Source organism: Galleria mellonella, unplaced genomic scaffold (genome assembly GCF_026898425.1).
Source record: "Galleria mellonella isolate WM207_F2 unplaced genomic scaffold, CSIRO_AGI_GalMel_v1 utg158, whole genome shotgun sequence".
In the NCBI taxonomy this organism is placed as follows: domain Eukaryota; kingdom Metazoa; phylum Arthropoda; class Insecta; order Lepidoptera; family Pyralidae; genus Galleria; species Galleria mellonella.
The window spans coordinates 120,493-141,706 of NW_026442003.1; the positions used below are offsets into that span (position 1 = coordinate 120,493).

Here is a 21,214-nt window from a genome sequence, read left to right on the forward strand (position 1 = left end):
GGAAAATAAAACTTGTACACTGAACAATGATAATTTTATAAGCGAATTCAACTTACACGCTACATTTTCGTAAATTTATCGATTTTCAACTAAATTTCCGAATAACTTTCGATCAATAAAACTGGTTACTTACTGACTAGTAGTGCTAAACATTGGCTTTTAAGTGAAACATTCAAGATTACTGCATATATAGAATCATCACACTGTAATTTCATAATTTAACAAAATTATGAAAAAAAAAATCCAAGAACATATCGATAGTATGCCAATTTCTATTAAAAACGCATAAATAAAAAGTGATTCACAAATAGTTATCGCGTAACATAAAAAAAAATACAGTTAATTTGAAATTATACTTTTTAAAAGACGGTCAAAAAGTATTTTAGTACAATTAGAATACAGTACAAAACTGATCCGCCATTTTAGAACGTTTATACGCCATATTGTTTTATTTATTTAAACTATAACGTACAGTGTAATTGTTATATACACAGGATTGCTATTTTCCTAATAACTCTAAATCGTACGCCAATGTTTTTTTTTTTTAATATTGCCTACATAAAAAATTACAAGTGTACGCCATGTTTGCAAGTTCTTGCACGATGACCTATGTTTACAAGTTACAACACATTTGCAAGTTTGCAACTTGCAAACATAACGATTGCCGCGTGGTACACATATATATATATATATATATATATATATATATATATATATATATATATATATATATATATATATATATATATATATATATATATATATATATATATATATATATATATATATATATATTATATATATAATAAAGAAAATACTATGTTATCTCAAAGTTATATTCAATAACATATTATATAAATCCATTTTTTCCTTTACTTATACTTTTTAGTAAATTATTTTTGGCCTTGCCACTTCCTATGCCTTTTCACTGAAAAAAAAATGGGTAATAAACAAATTGCTAGAAAAAAAAAACTTTTATTATTTGATTTATTATTTCTATAACTATTTAAAATGACTCATTTCTTTTAAAAGACATAACAATTATTTTTTACCAAAGGAGATAAGACTTGTCTAAGTAATAAAAAAACTCGAGTTTACATTCAACCGGTTAGTAACTTATATTACCAAATAGATATATAGAGTAACATAAATTTGCACGTCGGTAATCAGTTACTAATTTAAATTCCTTCTATAAAAAAATACCACAATCGATCATGAAAAAAAAAAAAAACATTAAAAATAAAAAAATTATGCCCCGTAGACAAGGTACAAAGGGTCTACCATGAACGCACGACCAATCTTTGGGATCAACTTCCAGCAGCAGTATTTCCGAACCGATACGACATCATAACCTTCAAGAAAAGAGCAAATTTCCTTTTTAAAAGGCCGGCAGCACACCTGCCATGACTCTAGTGTTGCGGGTGATCATGGGCGGCGGTAGTCACTTACCGTCAGGTGAGCCGTATCCTCGTTTGCGTCCTAATTACATGTAATGAATTAAGTTACGTTTCGTTCATACTGAAATCTGTCCAGGCCCTCTAGACAAGTAGCAAGCGTATTCGTCGATGGAGTCGACATCACTAGCAAGTCCGAGAGGTGGAATGAGTCACTCGGCGTTGCTATTTCATTCTATCTCACGGGCGGACGGAGCTAGCGATGTCGATTCCATCGACGAATTCGCTTGCCACTTGTCTAGAGGCCCAGTAAATGAAGCTAAACATTTCGTACGTCAAATCCTACCATTATAGTCCAAACAAGAGATATTTTAATTATTTTTCTAATTTTACAAATGACTTATGTAATTTATGTTTCGTTCGACAACGAAATTTCGGAAACCATTTTCACGGTAGGCCCTCTGATCTCCAAATGGAATCATTGTCGTCAGCGAGTCCGTGAGTTTCTCATGTAAATGATTTTATTGATAGTTTGTACTTGTCTAGGGGGGCTGCATGGAAATTACACTCTTATGTGAATGCAGCAGTAATGCCAAAATTAATCGAGGATTGTCACAAATGTATTAATTCGACACACTACGACTCCCGCGACACACGTGCGACAGAACGAGCCGCGTGCTCTCAACGACGTCTGTCGCTCGCGAGCGCTGACTGTCGACTGGCTTAGCTCGCAACCGGACGCGGGCCGGCCGCGCGGCGTTCTAGTTATTATTATTGAATTCACGGGAGCGTCCATTCTACCCGCATTATTTATTTTTATGTTACACCGTACTAATTACGCGGCAAGTTCTAATTACACAAAAACTCTATATTCCCATAATTATAGTTGATGGATTTATCCAATCTGTACAGTAAAACCGACATATTTATTGTTAAACAAAAAAAAGTATACCAAACACCGACACTGCAAAGGAAATATACAATTTCAAGGAGATTTCTGGATTAGACGACGCAAAATATACTTGATGCAGTACAGCAGATCTTGGGGAACGCATTGGCAGAGTAGTAGAGAATGGTAGAAAATTACTACCATTTTAGGAGTATTGCTTAGGGGGGATTTTGTGAAGAAAATTTACTGAAGACAAAATGCGTTATTTTACCTACCACTCATAAGGGTATGATAGGGAAAAATAAAATCCGTTCACAGACTTTAATGGTACCCTCGTTTTTGTTTCGTTTAATAATTATTCATATCTTTAAACTTATAACGTCTGCATATTAATACGTATTGTAGTTACAATATCTATGTATTGTTATGGGCGATACCTATACCTTCTTTCCCTTTTTTTAGTTCTTTAGATATCGGTACTATACTAATATTAATTACTATAATTTAATATGTAAATTATTTTCAAATAAGTAATATCTTACTTTAATTATAATAAAACCATACATTTTATATAACTATATGTACTGCAATCTATGCATGAATTCTAATCTAATCAATTTGGGTAAACGCTAACTGGTTTTCTATCTCGCTTCAACAATACTACTCTATTAATGCGTCCACTTTTACATATCTATTGACAATATGGGAAACTTAAAAGTATATTGCAATAAAATATATAAAAATAGATCAAACACATCTAGATGGAACATCAATGGTCAAAGAAACGTGTCAAGAGTAATTTTCTTTTAACATTTTGGTATCACTAATCGTGTAAGTCCATATGTAGTTTTAAACAAACTAGCTTATAGATACATTGGCAAAAAAAAGTTGGATCGTGTTTGACCAGGCGTTTATAGACAGACACTACATCTAGACGTTTTTAATCTATGGTAAAAACATTATAAGCTCATAATAATGCTACTTATAATAGTCATGTAATTGGATTCAAATATTTTATTAAAAATCGAAACAACAAACTTGTAAACACAAGAGCCGAGGCTTCCTTATATACAATTACTCGACCGAGAACTGAACTTGGCACCACATGCAATGCAAAACTACCAATAATACACGCTGAACGTCATCAAAGACGATACAAAATATTCAGGTTGCAATTTTTATTATAGCTTGAAACTCTGCGCGTATGTTCACTTTATTAGTAAGGTTATCATACAACCATAGATTAAGCAAACAACTTTATAGATTAAGAACTATAGACAACTGGAAATACCTTAAGGTATGATTTTAATCAAGGTAACACTCGATTTATAAAATAAAAAAAAAAATACAGCAATTGTGTCAGAATTAACGAAAAAAAAAACAATGCTTGTCTATGGTTCGTTCAGATTGGCGCGAAATCTAATAAAACTTTGAATCCAACCCGTGTCAATCGAAATGTAACAGACCTGGTTGCGCCATCTATCGGATAGGAGTTATTACGTCACGAAATCGTAGCCTAGATACTTTTTATTTTTTCGCCGCACCCTAGCCGCTTTTTTATCATCATAATCTTCACCCTCCTGGTCCTCTATCGCCCAATCGTCTTCACTCTTGATTCTTATCTCGTCCTGTTCCCTCACAACAGTGTACTTCTTCTTCTTCTTCTTGGCGGAGTCGACTGGCTCTTTACTCCGTTTCCTCGGCTGCCTATCCTCCACCACTAAATGCTGGTACTCCTCGACTATGTAGTTCTCCGGCTCGTAGCTGGTGGTTATCTCCACTCCGACCGAGGGGTCCACATCGGGGAGTATATAGTAATTCTCGTAGTCCCCCTGCAGTGAGATCTCGTTGACATCTGCTGTGAAATGGCGTTTCTTCTTGCCCGTGTTGCAGTGTTTGATATAGGCGTACTTAGGCTTGCTCTCCTCGGGTATGATGTTCACCATCCACTCCCTGTTGTCGGTGGGTATCTCCTTCACCTCCTCCATGCTGATCTCCTGCTCCTCGGCGATCTCGTATATGAAGGTGTCCGGGACGCTGGTGTCCTCCATGATTTGCAATACTTCGTTCTGATTCGGCTGCGGTTCAACTGACGAGGTTTGGGGTATTATCTGAAATTCCGTGACTGATTACAGACCGAAATGATGTAGTTTCAGTAAAATAATAAGGTGAAAAACTAAAAATATGCTTCGGAAACTGAATTCAGTATTCAATAGTCATAGGAGAACCGAGTTCAGATTAAATTAGGACCAAAAAATACCCAAACGCCAAAATTTTTATTTCAAAAGTTTTTTTCAGAACGGCAAACAAGCTGACGGCCCATCTGATGGAGGGTAGTAACCGTCGCCTATAAACATGAGCAGTACCATGGACATAACAGAGTATACTGTTTCGCCTATGATACCACCCATGCGTTGCCATTCCTGAGGACTCAGGTGTTATTCCTCTGTACCCTGTAAATTCACTGCCATATCCCACCCTTCAAACCGAAACACAGCCATGCAAACACAACTGCTTCACGGTAGAAACACGAATGGGATAGAGATGCACAAGCAAACGACTTTTGTACAAAGTCTCCCTGTGGTGTACCGATTTCAACAAATTTATAAATGACGGTAACAAACATAAAAAAATACAAGCGAATTGAGGAATAAATTTTTTGAAGGTGGTGGTCCCTTCTTTTTTGAGATCTGTTAAAAAAAACAAATTTGGTCCCAAAGCGAGTATAATTTTGTGGAACTTACAAATATTACAAATTATCAGTTTGAAACAAGAGACAGATTGAAAAGGAAGAATCAAAATCGGTTCGAATTTCAGACCGCGTAATATAAACATAAAAAAAAACAATTAAACCGTAATGCGATCGGTTTTAGGCTAGCTCGCTACACCCACTGCTTTACCAATTTTTGAAATTACCAAATTTCGATTAGAGATTAAATGGATAAATGGGTTTATTACCTTTATAAATTAATGCCCTACATAAATTAATGCCCCACATAAATTAATGACCTACATAAATTAATGACCTACATAAAATAATGACCTACATAAATTAATGACCTACATAAAATAATGACCTACATAAAGTAATGACCTACATAAAATAATGACCTACATAAATTAATGACCTACATAAATTAATGACCTACATAAAATAATGACCTACATAAATTAACGACCTACATAAATTAATGACCTACATAAATTAATGACCTACATAAAATAATAACCTACATAATGACCTACATAAATTAATGACCTACATAAATTAATGACCTACATAAAATAATGACCTACATAAATTAACGACCTACATAAATTAACGACCTACATAAATTAATGACCTACATAAATTAATGACCTACATAAATTAATGACCTACATAAATTAATGACCTACATAAATTAACGACCTACATAAAATAATGACCTACATAAATTTAATGAAAACGACGCCGCATATTCGAGTTATGCAACAGACGCTGTTGTATTAGCACGCGGTACGACATTTTTGTTCAGTACAGCGTATTATACATAAACGCATTAGGCGACGGTCACCACTTTCCATCAGGTGGACCGTCAGCTTGTTTGCCATTCTAAGTTGTATAAAAAAAAATCCTATTTTTGAAATCGGTTGAAAATAATAGAAATCTATTTTCACGACAGATCCCTTGCGGGGTAGGCAGAGAGAACCAAGTACTGACATATGATGGCTTATATCCTAACATGCATCTCATAGTTCGTACACTTTCGTAATTCGCTTCAAATATACACTACAATCGAAGATATGACTTCCTGGCGAAAGTAATTTCATATTAACATAATGCAACTTATCAACGGTCCACTGCTGGGCAAATATGTTCCCAGGAAGACATTAGACCACTGTCATGATGGCCAGAGGGTCCCATATATAGAGTTTTCATAATTATCTTAGGTTTTTTTTATGAGTGAAAATGGTATGGTAACCCCGCCTGCGCTAACGGGAACCGCGAGGAGGTCGACCTGGTTGGGTATATTACTAGCAATAGGATTCTCAGTCTCCATTACTAACAATCCCTCCCCCCCCCCATTATCTTAGGTTGGTTTTTAATTTTATTCCATAGTCTCAGAATCAGGTGTTATTCCTCTGTACCTAGTAAATTCACGCCATATCCCACCCTTCAAATCGAAATACAGCCATGCAAACAACTGCTTTACGGTAGAAACACGAATGGGACAGAGGTACCCAAGCAAACGACTTTTGCACAGTCTCCCTCTGGTATAAAGTTCTTAAAATTATTGATTTATTGAGTCCCATCATATTTAGTTTTACTTAACATCTCCCTATGTCCAGACATCATCTAATTGGGGGGAAAGGGATTGTTAGTAATGAGGTCTAATAGCCCCATTGCTAGCAATATGCCCTCTCAGGTCGACCTCCACGCGGTTCCCCCTGGAAACCATCATGGTTAATTCTTGTCGAATTCAACACGGTGGGCTAACCGACCTGCATTCATTCTCACCTACCATCTTCCACTGGTGCCCCACTTTCACCCATTGAAAAAAAAAACACATCTAGTTAGAAACTTTATTATGGTAAGTCTGTACCCTCACCTCAATGATTTGCTTAGGATCCTGCATCTTGGTGATGACCTGTTCGGACTGCGTGATGGAGGCTTCAGCCTTGTCAGTTTCCACTCGCACCACCCACAACTGTTTGCGTTGCAAGTTCTTGAGTGAACTGTAATTTAAAAAAAAATATATATTTTTTTTATACAACTTAGAATGGTAAACAAGCTGACGGCCCACCTGATGGAAAGTGATAACCGTCGCCTATAGACATCCGCAGTACTATGGACATAACAGAGTATACTGTTTCGCCCATGATACCCCCCATGCGTTGCCATTCCTGAGGACTCAGGTGTTATTCCTCTGTACCCTGTAAATTCACTGCCATATCACACCCTTCAAACCGAAACACAGCCGTGCAAACACGACTGCTTCACAGTTGAAACACGAATGGGACAGAGGTACCCAAGCAATCGACTTTTGTACAAAGTCTCCCTCTGTATGTTTATATTATATGAATATATTAAGTATTGCTTTATATTTCCTCTATTCAATAATGCACCGCCTACTTATTTCTCTGTTCGCCCAATGCTCGACTGGTAGAGAACACCGTCCGGTGTTAAGTCCGCCAAATGTACATAGAATTTCACTGTGCATTAAAGTTTAAATAAATAAATAAATAAAATAAATATATATCGTACCAACTACTGGCGAAACGCTCCAAGAAAGAGGCTTATACCACTGAGGTGGCAAGCAAGCATACGGCCCACCTGATGGAAGTGGTTACCATAGCCTATATTATACTATATAATATAGGTATTACGCGCGCGTTGCCGACTCTGAAGAAACCTCTTTACCCCCCTTTTGAAGAACCCCACGCTGTAGTCTCTTGTGAAAACCTCGGCAGGGAGCTCATTCCACAACCTGAGTGTTCGTGGGAGGAAACATCTCTGAAACCGCGCAGTACGCGACCATTGAGGCTGTAGGACATGAGGACGAACTCCCTGTCGATGGCGAGTCGTACGATGGTAGAAAGCGGCTTTTTTTTTTTTTTTTTTTACAACACAGGGGGCAAACGAGCATGCGGCTCACCTGATGGTAAGTGACTACCGCCGCCCATGATCACCCACAACACCAGCGGCATTGCAGGTGTGCTGCCGGCCTTTTAAAAAGGAATATACTCTTTTCTTGAAGGTTATGTTGTCGTATCGGTTCGGAAATACTGCTGCTGGAAGTTGATTCCAAAGAATAATAAGGCTGTGGGCAAAGGGGTGTGGGCAAAGCGGGCGTGGCTTATGTCCAGCCGTGGACAGTTAGCTGATGACGATGATTACGAAAGCTATACTCACAGATAGCCGAGCGTGTCGACGAGCTGCCTCACGTTCAGTCTCGAGACGTTCTGAGGCGGTTCCTTCTTCACCGACTCCACACTGTAATTGTGCTCCATGCGTATTACATCCACAACTGTTGACAAAGAGAACGTGTTCAGGGGCATGATCATAGGTAAACACATCAGGGAAGGTTAGTATTGAGAAGGCTAATCCCCAAGAACAAGGAATTACATAGAAGGAACGATAAAATAAAAACTATAAATCATACGGTTGCCTCCTTTCTTCTTATGCAAATATAATTAGTAAAAAGAGGACGAAAGATACACCATCCGTTGCTATTTTTCTCAATTCATAACAGGCTAGTGTATAGAAAATGTTTGATATGTCAATTATTTGTCAATGACAAATTTTACATTACTAGATTATATATTGGACACAGTTTATGTAGAAAGTATGCGAGCGGGTTGTATCTGAATTTGGTAGGGTTATAGGGTCGTATAACCCTATCAAATTCACGATAGTTTCCAGGGGGAACCGCGAGGAGGTCGACCTAACAGGGTGTATTATCCCCCCCCCCATTTATACTTTATTATACACTAAATTTAGATTGTTATAACTTATATTAAATGAAGATGTACAAGAGGCGAACTTAACTCTACAAGAGTTCTCTTCCAGCAAACCCTGAGTGGAAAGAAGCATTAATTTTTTTTTAATAGATGATAATGAAATGGTAACCTCGCCTGCGCTATCGGTATACGCTAGCAGTAAAAAATAATTGACGAATTCAACGATAAATTAGTCACGATGGTTTCCAGGGGGATCCGTGTGGAGGTCGACCTGTCGACCACAATATCCCTAACCACACACGCATACATAGTCACATGCAGTGACGTTGTTTCTGTAGTTTTGACCATTTCGGATCGTTGCTTTTCTGTATGAAGTGTCCAGGGTGTGGTCATACTGCGTGGAAGATCGGTCGTTACGTCGACCTGACGCCGCGATCTGATTCGTCGTTGGCATGCCAAATCTTGATTATTTTAATGGGTGCAAATGGAATTCAAACCCTGCTTGCGCCATTGATAATTACACGCTGGAGGGACACCCGTGAGGGATGATAGGTGAGGATGAAAGCAGGTCAGTTAGCCCATCGTGATGAATTCATCAGTAATTAACCACGGTAGTGTCTAGGGGGTAACCGCGTAGAGATAGACCTAACAGGGTATATTCCTAGTAATAATAAGGGTTGTTAGATTCCATTACTAACAATCCCTTTCCCCCGCCGATCCTCAATCGACGGAAGATTGGTAAGACAGAAATGGAAGAGGCTGAACTGTCCTTTCCAGAAGCACTGGTACACTGTACACAGTTATGGGCCCAGTGTAAGAACTGGGCCCATAACGGTGTCCAGTTAGTGGAGGAAACAAATGATTGAGCTGTATAAAACTTTTATGCTACAGTTTAGGTTTCTTTTTCGAAATATATTATAATAAAAATGCTTTTGATAATCCTTACTAATATTATAAATACGAAAGTAAGTTTGTTTGTTACCTTATAGTGCTCTAACGGCCTAACCAATCACTAATGGCATACTTTTTAATCCGGTTAGTGTACACATAATAATCACGCGCAAAGTCGCAGGTAAAAGCTAGTCGTAGACATATAAGAGGCAGCGGTGGGAACATATGGCAGACAGTACCTTTAGGAACATTTTCTAGGAACCTCTCAAATAGAGCTTGGTAGCCGCCCCGAGCCGCTGCCTGGCTGTCGCCTGCAACCAGAGCGGTGGTCAATGCAGAGTGACAACCCTAATCCACGCAATAGACAATACCCTAATAGTAATGTTATTAAACTAAGTGTTATTTTACGGAATTCGTTACTGAATACTGGTTAGTTAATTAGAATTATTTCTTGTTTTTTTTATTTTATATTTTTTTTATATATATAAATACTAGCTGACTCGGCAAACTTTGTTTTACCATATACATTATTTCGAGAACTATACATGAAAATATATCGTACTACAATTATTATATTCGATTGCCATCTTGCAACCCTATTGCGGAATATAAAAATTGCGCTTAAAAAACAGGGGTTGATCGTAAAAGGGTGAAAATTTGAAAATGTATGTATTTTTCAATGCTAAATCATATTTATATAAAAATTAAAAATTTTGTCAAAAATATATAAAATAATTTTTTAGTGGTGGGTCACCCTTATCATTGAGGGGTATGAAAAATAGATGTTGGCCGATTCTCAGACCTACCCAATATACACACAAAATTTCATGAAAATCGGTAAAGCCGTTTCGGAGGAGTTTGGTAACAAACGAGAATTTTATATATATATTTTTTTGTGTGTAGTTTCGTTATTCTTAATATTTTTGTTTTTTTTTTAACTCCTTTGTGAGTGTAGTCACATATTTCTGTAGAATAAAGTTTCTTTCTTTCTTTCTAATTCCGCTACCATTGATATGCGTACGACTGCCAACGCTCGAAGATTGACTGGAGAGAAGTTTTTTTAAGTACTTTTAGCAGTATGTCCATAATTGAATAACCCCATAACTAGAGTATAGGTTATTTTCATCAGGATTGGGAGGGAGTGAATCAGAAAATACCCGAGTCCTCAGGAATGGCAACGCATGAGGGGTATCATGAGCGAAACAGTATACTCTGTTATGTCCATGGTACTGCTCATGTCTATAGGCGACGGTTACCACTCAGGTGATTCAGGTGAAAAAAATTCACACAAAACTACTAAATGGATTTACATTTATAATGTACTTGTAAGAAAATATAAGGCTTGTAAGGCCGCCTTCTGTATCATTTCTCATTACAATTAACAATTAACATTCTTCACGACTCTGGAACGCGCTTCCTGATGCCATTAAGAGACTACCGACTAAACCGTCTTTCAAAAAAAGCGTTCACGCTCACTTTTTATCTTTATCCGAGCAGTAAGTGTAGCAGTATTCCCAAATCCGTGTATAATATAGTATATATCATATATGTGTAAGTATATTTGTTATTCATATATATTTATTCGTTTATATATATAATTTTAGTATGTATGTATATCAATAATTACTAGTACCGCATTCGAGTATTCTGACACTTCCCTGTGGTTGACTGGGAGATAATGCTTTAAGCATAAAGTCCGCCATGTACTCATATTTGTACTAATGAATAAATAAATAAAAAAAAAATAACTGTACGTATTTATTACTTTATAAATAAAGTGTAAAATAAATAAATAAATATTTTCAACTAATGTATGTAGCCATAAGTCGTGCAATAAATTATTTGATTTTATAATTTAGGATACTTTATATAGTTATTCACGTGAGCAAAACTGCGGGATACAGCTAGTTCAATATATTTCAAGTTACACTCGTATACTTAAATTTCTTTCTTTTCTCCCTCCGATCTATGGTGACTGAGCATCGACGGGGCATGGGTTTGATAGTAACGGGACTAGGGACCTATTGTTAGCAATATATATATTGTCAGGTCGACCTCCGTGTGGTCCCCTCTAGAAATGATATACCCTATAAATCCACGTTTAGTTAAATTTTTCAATGAATGATAATGGAATGGTAGCCCCGCCTGCGCTAACGGGATACGCTGGCGGGGCACCAGTGAAGGGTGATAGGTGAGAATGAAAACAGGCCAGTTAGCCCATCATGATGAATTCATCAGGAATTAACCATGATAGTTTCCAGTGAGAACCGCGTGAAGGTCGACCTGGTTGGGTATATTGCTAGCAATGGGATTCTCAGTCTCCATTACTAACAATCCCTTTCCCCCCAAAAAGGCAGGTCTGTTAGCCCATCGTGATGAATAGATCGGGAATTCAGCACGACAAATTCTTGGGAGAGCTACGTGGTCGTCGACCTGACAGGGTATATTGCTAGCAATGAGACTGGTAGTCCGTATAATTGACAATCCTCCCCCCCCCCCCCCAACCCCTCCAGCTAGGTTAACCGCCGATCTGAGCATTAGGAGCTATATGTTATGTTATGTCCACGGTGCTGTTCATGTGTATAGGCGATGGCCGCCATTTTCCATCTGTTGGGCTGACAATTTATCTGCCAAGTGTCATAAATATTTTACTAAACTAGATGTTATTTTACGTGTTATAGTAGATACCTATCAAATATTACGACACACCCTCAACGGCGATCGGATCGGACCACCTAGCATGACGCAAGAAGGCGCGCTACCGAGAAAGACACCTGCGTCCAGTCAGCATTTCAATTCCCGCAGCAAAAATACCCATTTCCTTTATGTTTGATTTTATATAACTTCACTTACGGATCACACATCGATCTGAAGACGCTTATTATTGTAATAATTAATTTTAGAATTAAATTTAGTTATATTTATAAAATTGGTTTTTTTTTTGGGTCTTCCGCCAGCGACTTCGATAACTTACGTTAGTCCATATCACTGGTTATTTGTTTAGAACTATATTATTTAATTCCGTTACCATTATTATGTGTGCGACTGCCAACACTCGAAGAATGACCACCACTATTACCATGTTTACCATGTGGTCCCGCCATAGAATGGACCACTCCTTACTTTCCTGTGAGTGTCGTAAGAGGCGACTAAGGGAGGGCGAGGGATGGCCAGACACCGTCTGTCTTTAAATATCACTAAGGCTGAACTGCGGTTGCCAATCTACCTGCCAAGCGTGGCAGCTACTGGTAAAGCTCCCGATAAGGGGACTTAAGACATCAGTAACTTAACTGTGATTGCCAACCCGCCTGTCAAGAATGGCAACTATTGGCAAAAACCCCCCTTTATGAAAGGGGGGACTATGTTCAGCAGTGGATAGTTAACCGCTGATATGAACATGATGCTTATTAAGCCTTTGGCTAACATTAGGCTCCGAGCAGCTATCTCCTAATTTTCCATAAGACGCCTCGTATAGAGGTGAGACCCGTATCACAAAACGTGCGTAGACGAAATGCGAGTCGGCGATTGATGACTAAAATGGGAGGTTGTAGAACTTGTGGTGGTTAATCTTCGAGTGTTAGCAGTCACATACATACACACATACATATTAATTCTAATCAAATTACCAGAAACATGATATTTTTAATGATTGATTCAATATTCTCCCACTAACCTTTCTTATCCGCTTCCGTCTGGACCGGTGCCTCCTTCTCTTGAGGCGTGAGCAATTCCGGCAACATAGGAGAATCAATCCAGAGCCCCTGGGTATCCAGCTCGAAGTGGTACCTGTATTTAAACCATCAATAAATCCAACTAAACCAGGAAATAAAGAAGAAATAGAATAATGCTCTTTTGGCTAATGTTTCGTCTCTTTCTTTGCTGCTAAATTCTCAATTTATAGCTATGTGGTTCCGGCATAGAATAGGCCACCCCTACCTTTCCCTTAGGTGTGGTAAGAGGCGACTAAGGGAGAACAAGTGATGGGCAGCAGCGTCCCTCTTAAAACATCTCCAAAGCCTAACTGCAGTTGCCAATCCGCTTGCCAAGTGTTGCAACTACTGGCAAAACCTCTAAGGGGAGGCTTATGTTCAGCAGTGGACAGTTAAAGGCTGATATGATGGTAGACGTGACAATTTTTAATTCAGTTTTGAGTTTATCCATTATATACAAAAAATTAAATCTTGCCTTTTTTAAATATTAATTTAAAGGCCCATATCTTGTACAATAGATGTGTATTTTGTTAAATAAATTATTATTATTTTACCCGCATAAATGGAGGCTGACGTGCCGCCAGAGACATTCGCTCTCCTCCTGCATGGCTCCCTCGATCCATTCCTGCCGTTTGGCATCACTGTCTGACGATGTGTTGGTACTGTGGACAAGACGGTTACAAATGTTAGCATGGTAAAGGTGGCCCTGATGAATTAATAAACATAACGTTCAGATATTGTGTATGAGGCTGGTATACTTTTCTTTTTTTAATAGAATAGAATAGAATAGAATAGAAATCATTTATTCAAATAAACTTACATTGAAGCACTTTTGAAAAGTCATTACATTTTTTTTTAATCTACCGCTCGTTCGGAAAGCTGTCTCATCACAAGAAGAACGAGCAAGAAACTTGCGTGTTGCTCTTTTAAATAATTTTATTATTACTTTACATTTTCAAGTTTAATTGTGTGAATACAAACCACCAATTAGCACTAATTCAATTAAATACTCAAAAAGAAAAAAAATATTGAATACATAACCAACTGGTTAAACAATTAATAAGAGGAAATCAGTCATAGTGATTAGAGCAGACCAGTCCCTACAAGCAGCACCCGTTCACGAGTATGACGGATGAGCCAGCCATCACTGCGCTCGACCATATTTTAGGGAGCCCAATGACCCGGCCCACCACGCCGCCACAAGTCTGGACATTTTAGTGAGCATGACTACTCAAAACACTAGACCACGTCAAAGCTACTCACAATTGCCATCTGATAGTTATAGTATTCACATTTTACATAAGAATGCATGCGGCAATTAATACAAAAAACCGCTACGCTTTCATATTTCTAAAATTAATCAATTAAATCAAGAAAGCAATGAGAAAATAAAATTATAACGTTGTATGCTAATAAACTAATTATTTACTTGATATGTTGTCATCTATGAATTCGTCTATCCTGTAATAGGCTTTCTTACATAAAAATTGTTTAATATAAGATTTGAATTGCCTCTCTGTCAGATTTAATGCAGATTCCGGCAGTTTATTATAAAATCTTATGCAATTACCATAGAATGAATTACTGATTTTGTGCAGACGGCTTTTAGGTAAAATAAGCTTATTTATATTGCGTAAGTTTCTACTTGTACAGTCTTTGAGTTTTTTAAAACTCTCTAAGTTCTTCCGTGTATACATAATATTTTCATAAATGTATTGTGAAGTAACTGTGAGGATATTTGAGTCTTTAAAGCACTGACGTAATGACTCTCTTGAACCCATACCATAAATAGAACGTATGGCTCTCTTTTGTAAAACAAATATAGTATTTATATCGGCTGCTTTACCCCACAGCAGTATGCCATAAGACATTATGCTATGGAAATAACTAAAATATACAAGTTTAGCCGTTGCCACGTCTGTTAATTGTCTAATTCTTCTAATTGCATATGCAGCAGAACTGAGTCTACTGGCCAATTTTGAAATATGGGGCCCCCATTGTAATTTCGAGTCCACTGTTATACCTAAAAAAACTGTATCATTAACAAAATTTACTATTTCATCATTAAGCAATAACTGTGTATTTATTAGTCTTACATTAGGAAGTGTAAATTTTATACACTTTGTTTTGCTGGAATTTAATAATAGGTTATTACATGTAAACCAATTTAATATTGCAGACATAGCACAATTTACATCGTCTAATTGATTACTTTGACGTCCAATTTTAAACACTAACGAAGTATCATCCGCAAACAGCACTATATCTGCAATTTTCTCTACCATAAAGGGAAGGTCATTTATGTAGATTAAAAAGAGAAAGGGGCCTAAGATTGACCCTTGTGGAACGCCCATCTTAATATTAGCTCCCTTAGATTTTACACCGTCAATATCTACAGTTTGAACCCTATCCTCTAAATAAGTTCTCATTAATTTTAGATCATTATCTCTTATACCATAATGTTCGAGCTTGTACAAAAGCGTTTTATGATCCACACAATCAAATGCCTTTGATAGGTCACAAAAAACTCCGAGTGCATCCTGTGACCTCTCCCAAGATTCGAAAATATGTGTCACTAGCGCAACACCTGCGTCAGTGGTAGACTTGCCGGCGGTGAAACCATATTGCTGACTGTGAAGCAGTCCGTTAACCCTGAAGTGATGTAACATTTGATTTAACATTATCTTTTCAAACACCTTACTTAGAACTGGCAAAATAGATATAGGTCTATAGTTCCCTGGCTCAAATTTATCTCCTGATTTAAATAGTGGGATTAATTTGCTAAATTTCATTAAATGTGGAAAAACGCCATTATCAATACATTTATTAAAAATAGTGGCTAGATATGGAGCAACAATATCTATGAAAGAACTAACTACTTTTACAGACATGCCCCAAAGGTCTTCCGTATTTTTTAAATTTAGCTGTTTGAATATTTTTATGATATGAAAGGGGCTAACATGTGAAAATTTAAATCTTAAAGAACAACAACCGATATTAGTCTCTAGTAATTTTTTTGCTCGAGATTGAGATGAGTCCAGAGAAGATGTAATATCAATCGGAATATTAGCAAAAAAATCTTCAAAAATATTAACTACATCTTTTGTTGTTGATATTAATTTATTATCATAATTTAATGTAAATTGATTACAGGCTATTTTAGATCTTCCAGTTTCTTTATTTATAATGCTCCAGATGGTTTTAATTTTGTCAGAAGACTGCTTAATTTGTTTATTAAAATAATTAGACTTAGCCATAATACAAACTTTTTTAAAAATTTTAGAATAATTTTTTACATAAGTGGTGAATTTGTCATCAAATCGATATTTTTTTTGATCGTATAAATCAAACAAAATATTTCTACTTTTAAGTATTCCTACTGTTGCCCATTCCGTGAATTTAGATTTAACATGAACTTCTTTTTTCTTGAAAAATTGTTCATATTCTCCGGATAAAATATTAATTAGCTTGGTGTAAAGATAATCAGGATTATTACTAGATTGTAACAGCAAATCCAATTTATTTTTAATCGCGCTTTTGTATTTATTAATATTGTAAACGTTTATTTGTCTTTTTGATTTTTTATTATTGTTGACTTTATTGATTTGACTGCTAAACTTAACAACTTGACCACAGTGATCTGAAGGAAGTTTATTTATTATGAATTTTTCTGTATACTCGCAGTTACAAAAAACATTGTCAAGACAAGTAGCAGACGTGGCAGTTACACGAGTGGGTTCATGAAAGACATGACATAAATCAAACGACTGAAATAAACTAATAAATTTTGTACATGTGGGTGTGTTACAAAGAATATCAACGTTAAAATCTCCACATACAATAATTTTTTTAATACTATAATGGGTGAAGTATATAATGGGTGAAGATGGAATGGTAATCCCGTTAGCGATATTGGTATACACTGGCGGGGCACCAGTGAGATATGATAGGTAAGGATGAAAGCAGGTCAGTTGGCCCATAGTGATGAATTCATAAAAAAACAATCAAGATGCTTTCCAGGCCTGATAAGGTATATTGTTAGCAATGAGGTCTCTAGTCCCTTTACTAACAATCCCTTCCGTACCACCCCCCCCCCCGACTCTTTCACTTAGCCCTCTCTGACTGTCCTACAAGGGTCAAGGTTCAAAGACAGATATATACTTTATTGACTAATAAACACAAAAGAAAGACTTGAAAGCTAAACAAGATAGGACATAAGTATTAAGGAATTATGATATATAAAGTAAATAAGTAATTAATAGTGATATATTTATACTCATTCCAATAATTAAATAATAAAAAAAACATGTTTCTTGTTCATTTAAAATTTCAATTAGAACAGCTTACCAGAGGGAGAATGGCAAACAAGCTGACAGCCCACGTAATAGAAAGTGGTAACCGTCGCTTATAGACATGAGCAGTACTATGGACATAACAGAGTATACTGTTACGCCAATGATACCCCCCATGCATTGCCATTCCTGAGGACTCAGGTGTTATTCCTCTGTATCCAGTAAATTCACACCATATCCTACCCTTCAAACCGAAACACATGCAAACACAACGGCTTCATGGTTGAAACACGAATGGGACAGAGATACCCGAGCAATCGACTTTTGTACAAAGTCTAACTGATTTTCAAACCTAAACTAACTAATTTTGGTAATTCTTTTTGTAAATGATAGGGTTGGCACTTGAAAAAGAAGATCAATAGTGTCAATGTTAATATAAAAATTGGATGTAGGGTAGTCTTTCCAATTTTATCTAGGGGTGGGTAATATATAAGAACATCTATATATTTTGATTATAATATTTATATATTGACCAAATAATGAATATATTAAATATGTATTATCCAATATATGACCTGTATGTGACATTTCAAATTTAATAATGACCATTTTACCAACATCAATGTTGAAAGGAATGTAATATATAGATATTGGTGCAATACCAATATTATCGCATGCCTAAATTTATCTACCTAAAGAAATCTCTTAAATTATGTTTATTTTACCACATACAATCGCCAAGAGTAAAATTTACCACATATATATTGTCACAGTCGTAGAATACTGACGGATCTATATATGTAATATTTGACAGATCCGTCAGTATTCTACGACTATGACAATATATTTGGTATATTTTGAAACAACAATACTGCCCGTTTCAAAGCATTGTCTAAATATTATTACCCAACTCACAAGATTCCTTAAATGTATATTAAAAATAAAATTATAAGCTAAAAACTATATTTAAAGTGTGACTACAATTTATTATAAATGTAAGTATATACTGGTTTTCAGAATGAATTTATTGTAATAATAAAATAAAAGGTTAGTTACAGAAGTGTCTCTAAAAATTTTTAATGGCTTCTGAATCTACACTATAGTTAATTAGGATGTATTAAGATCAAGGTAAAAATTACATACAGCTATGAACTATGAAATACTGGATATCTATGTATGATAAATAGTTATCAAATATTTTGTATCCATTATTAATATTTAAAAAATAACACAGTCAATAAATTGAAAATTAATCAATCACAATAAATATTATAACCTTCTTGAGGAAATTAAAAAAAAGCGGGAAACTGCTATCTGGTGGGAAAGACGCCTAGAAACCATAAATATTGCTATTCAACCATTTTGCGTGAAACTCGTGTCTCGAGGTCACGCTACTTACGCCCTATGGAAAAAAAGGATGCAGGAACAATTCTCATAGGGAAAATAGGATGTAAACAGCTTACTTGTAAAAGGAGAAGCTGCAAACCACATCGTATTCCAAGTTGCAGCCCTCCACGACGCACTTTTGTGCCGTCATGATGGACCCCCTATAAAATAAGGCCACGCTATCTCACATACTTAAACTAAACCAAAAATATCACAACATAAGACTTAGCGCTAAAACTAACTTTCAAACAAACTAATTTGATGGATCTTTGGAAAATTATCAATCAAATGTCGAAAATGACGTGCTGTCACGAAAAGTCGAAAAATTTAACAAATGCCGTCAAAACCTATGCGTGCCATGAAATGGTGATGTAATTCTTCTCTATATTTTGCGATGGCAACACTGACATTCAATCATAGATTAAATTAAACATGCGATTATATATTCGAATGAAATAATTATCAATATTATTATGTATATTAATATTATCGTTAGTTCATAATGTTTCCTTTAATTCAATACAAAACATATTTAATTTTATAAATTAATTGCTGTATTGTTTATAAAGGTTGAGAATGGGACATAGAAACCGTGCAATAAATTTAAGGAAACTGTATATTTGGAAAGTAGATTATAAAGAAATTAAATGACAAACAATAATAGAAATAATCACTAGATATTATAAAATATTACATTTTTTTATATAAAAAGAAGATATACAAGAAAATAATTACCACTTGTTGTAGTGCCCATAAAATTTTTAACACAATAAAAAATGTATTAAAATAGTATTTAAAATCAACATAATTCTTTATTTTATTATGACTATTTAGTTTGCTTCTATCTTTCATATCAATTGTGCTATTTCTTTTATTCCTTTGATTTATTTAATACCATTCATTGTCATTATACATTGCGTCCATTTAAAATATAGTAGTATAAAATAAGTATACTATAATATTATTATTATATAAAATATAATAATAATATTATAGTAGTCCCTTCAAACTACTATAATATTATTACAATTACTTATAATGATACTGAAATATAATTAATAATGACTATCTGTAATAACAAAAATTTGAAATATGTATTTACTTTTTTTTCACTTACTATATATTTTGTTATAAGTTCACATGTTAATTACATTGATGTATAAATAAATGATATATAATAATTGATGTATTTACTTATAAAATATTGAGGCAACTTCGAATATGAATTCATCTAGATTATTAAAACGATTATTACAATTAAATAATATTCAAACATATATCGATTATCGAATTGTGTTGCTAGAGTTAAAATTCGAGCAGAGACAAACATTAATGTTTTTATTTCACAAGTGTATCATGAAGGTTAAATGAAATAATGTCCAAATTTAGTTATAATCAGACGATTCTACTATCTTAATTAGGACTATTTATATTTAACTCTCTTATTATTATTATTATTCATATTTATGTTTAATATATTTTATTAAATTAGTTTCCAATAAAAGGTTTATTCAGTGATAGCTATAGACAAAGCTGATGATGATACGCATTTTATCATTTATACTCAATGTACGTACATCCGGTAATTTTTATACATTCAGCTTATACTTTCAGTAGGTATACTGAACAAAATAAAAATAAAAAGCTACAATTTATAAATAGAAGTCTTTATAAAATAATGAATTAAGCTTAAGGTTGTCAAATGAATGATTGACAAGATGTTAAAGGTTGACAAATTGACATTGTCTGTCTCCAACTGTCCCTGTGTCAATTTTGATATGTTCGATATGAGGAAGTTGGCGTTATTTATGACATGTACTTACAGTTAGTGTATTATTTACATATTTACACGTATATTTTTACATGGGATTAACTTATTGGCCTCTACTTTGTACGCATTGATTTTAGAAGTAGGGAAAGCAATGAAAGCCACTTTTAGTTTGCGTATCAAGATTATGAGTAATCCGATTAATATAAACAAAATAAAATTTAGTTAAAAAGGAAACAGTTGAAGAAAAATAATAGATGATGAGTTCAGAAAATGCTTTAATACGTCAATTCAATTCCTTAAGAGAGAACATCAAGAAAATATTCGAATTATTTGTCATTGACAGAAAAATAAAATAACGAAATATAAAGAGGTTTCACGACAAAGATGAAACATTTAGATTTTTAATTTTGGATCTTTAGGAACACAACGACAACAAC

At 35.1% G+C, this 21,214-nt stretch overlaps 1 protein-coding gene across 3 annotated transcripts; it reads right to left on the reverse strand.

The window, feature by feature from the left end:
* Positions 1 to 809: 809 nt before the first annotated feature.
* Positions 810 to 19,382, reverse strand: LOC113520907 (uncharacterized). Of its 3 annotated transcripts, XM_026906325.3 has the most exons (8): positions 19,249 to 19,382; positions 19,084 to 19,167; positions 13,883 to 13,990; positions 13,292 to 13,404; positions 9,858 to 9,929; positions 8,180 to 8,294; positions 6,876 to 7,002; positions 810 to 4,394 (listed from the first exon to the last, which is right to left on the reverse strand). In XM_026906325.3, exons 2-8 carry the CDS (start codon positions 19,155 to 19,157, stop codon positions 3,780 to 3,782), a joined length of 1,224 nt encoding a protein of 407 aa, XP_026762126.1. In that variant the 5' UTR covers positions 19,158 to 19,167; positions 19,249 to 19,382; the 3' UTR covers positions 810 to 3,779. The 3 variants fall into 3 exon arrangements, with proteins under 3 accessions (XP_026762126.1, XP_026762125.1, XP_026762127.1); XM_026906324.3 differs by having other exon boundaries at positions 19,084 to 19,376; XM_026906326.3 differs by lacking the exon at positions 9,858 to 9,929 and having other exon boundaries at positions 19,084 to 19,376.
* Between the last annotated feature and the right edge of the window lie 1,832 nt (positions 19,383 to 21,214).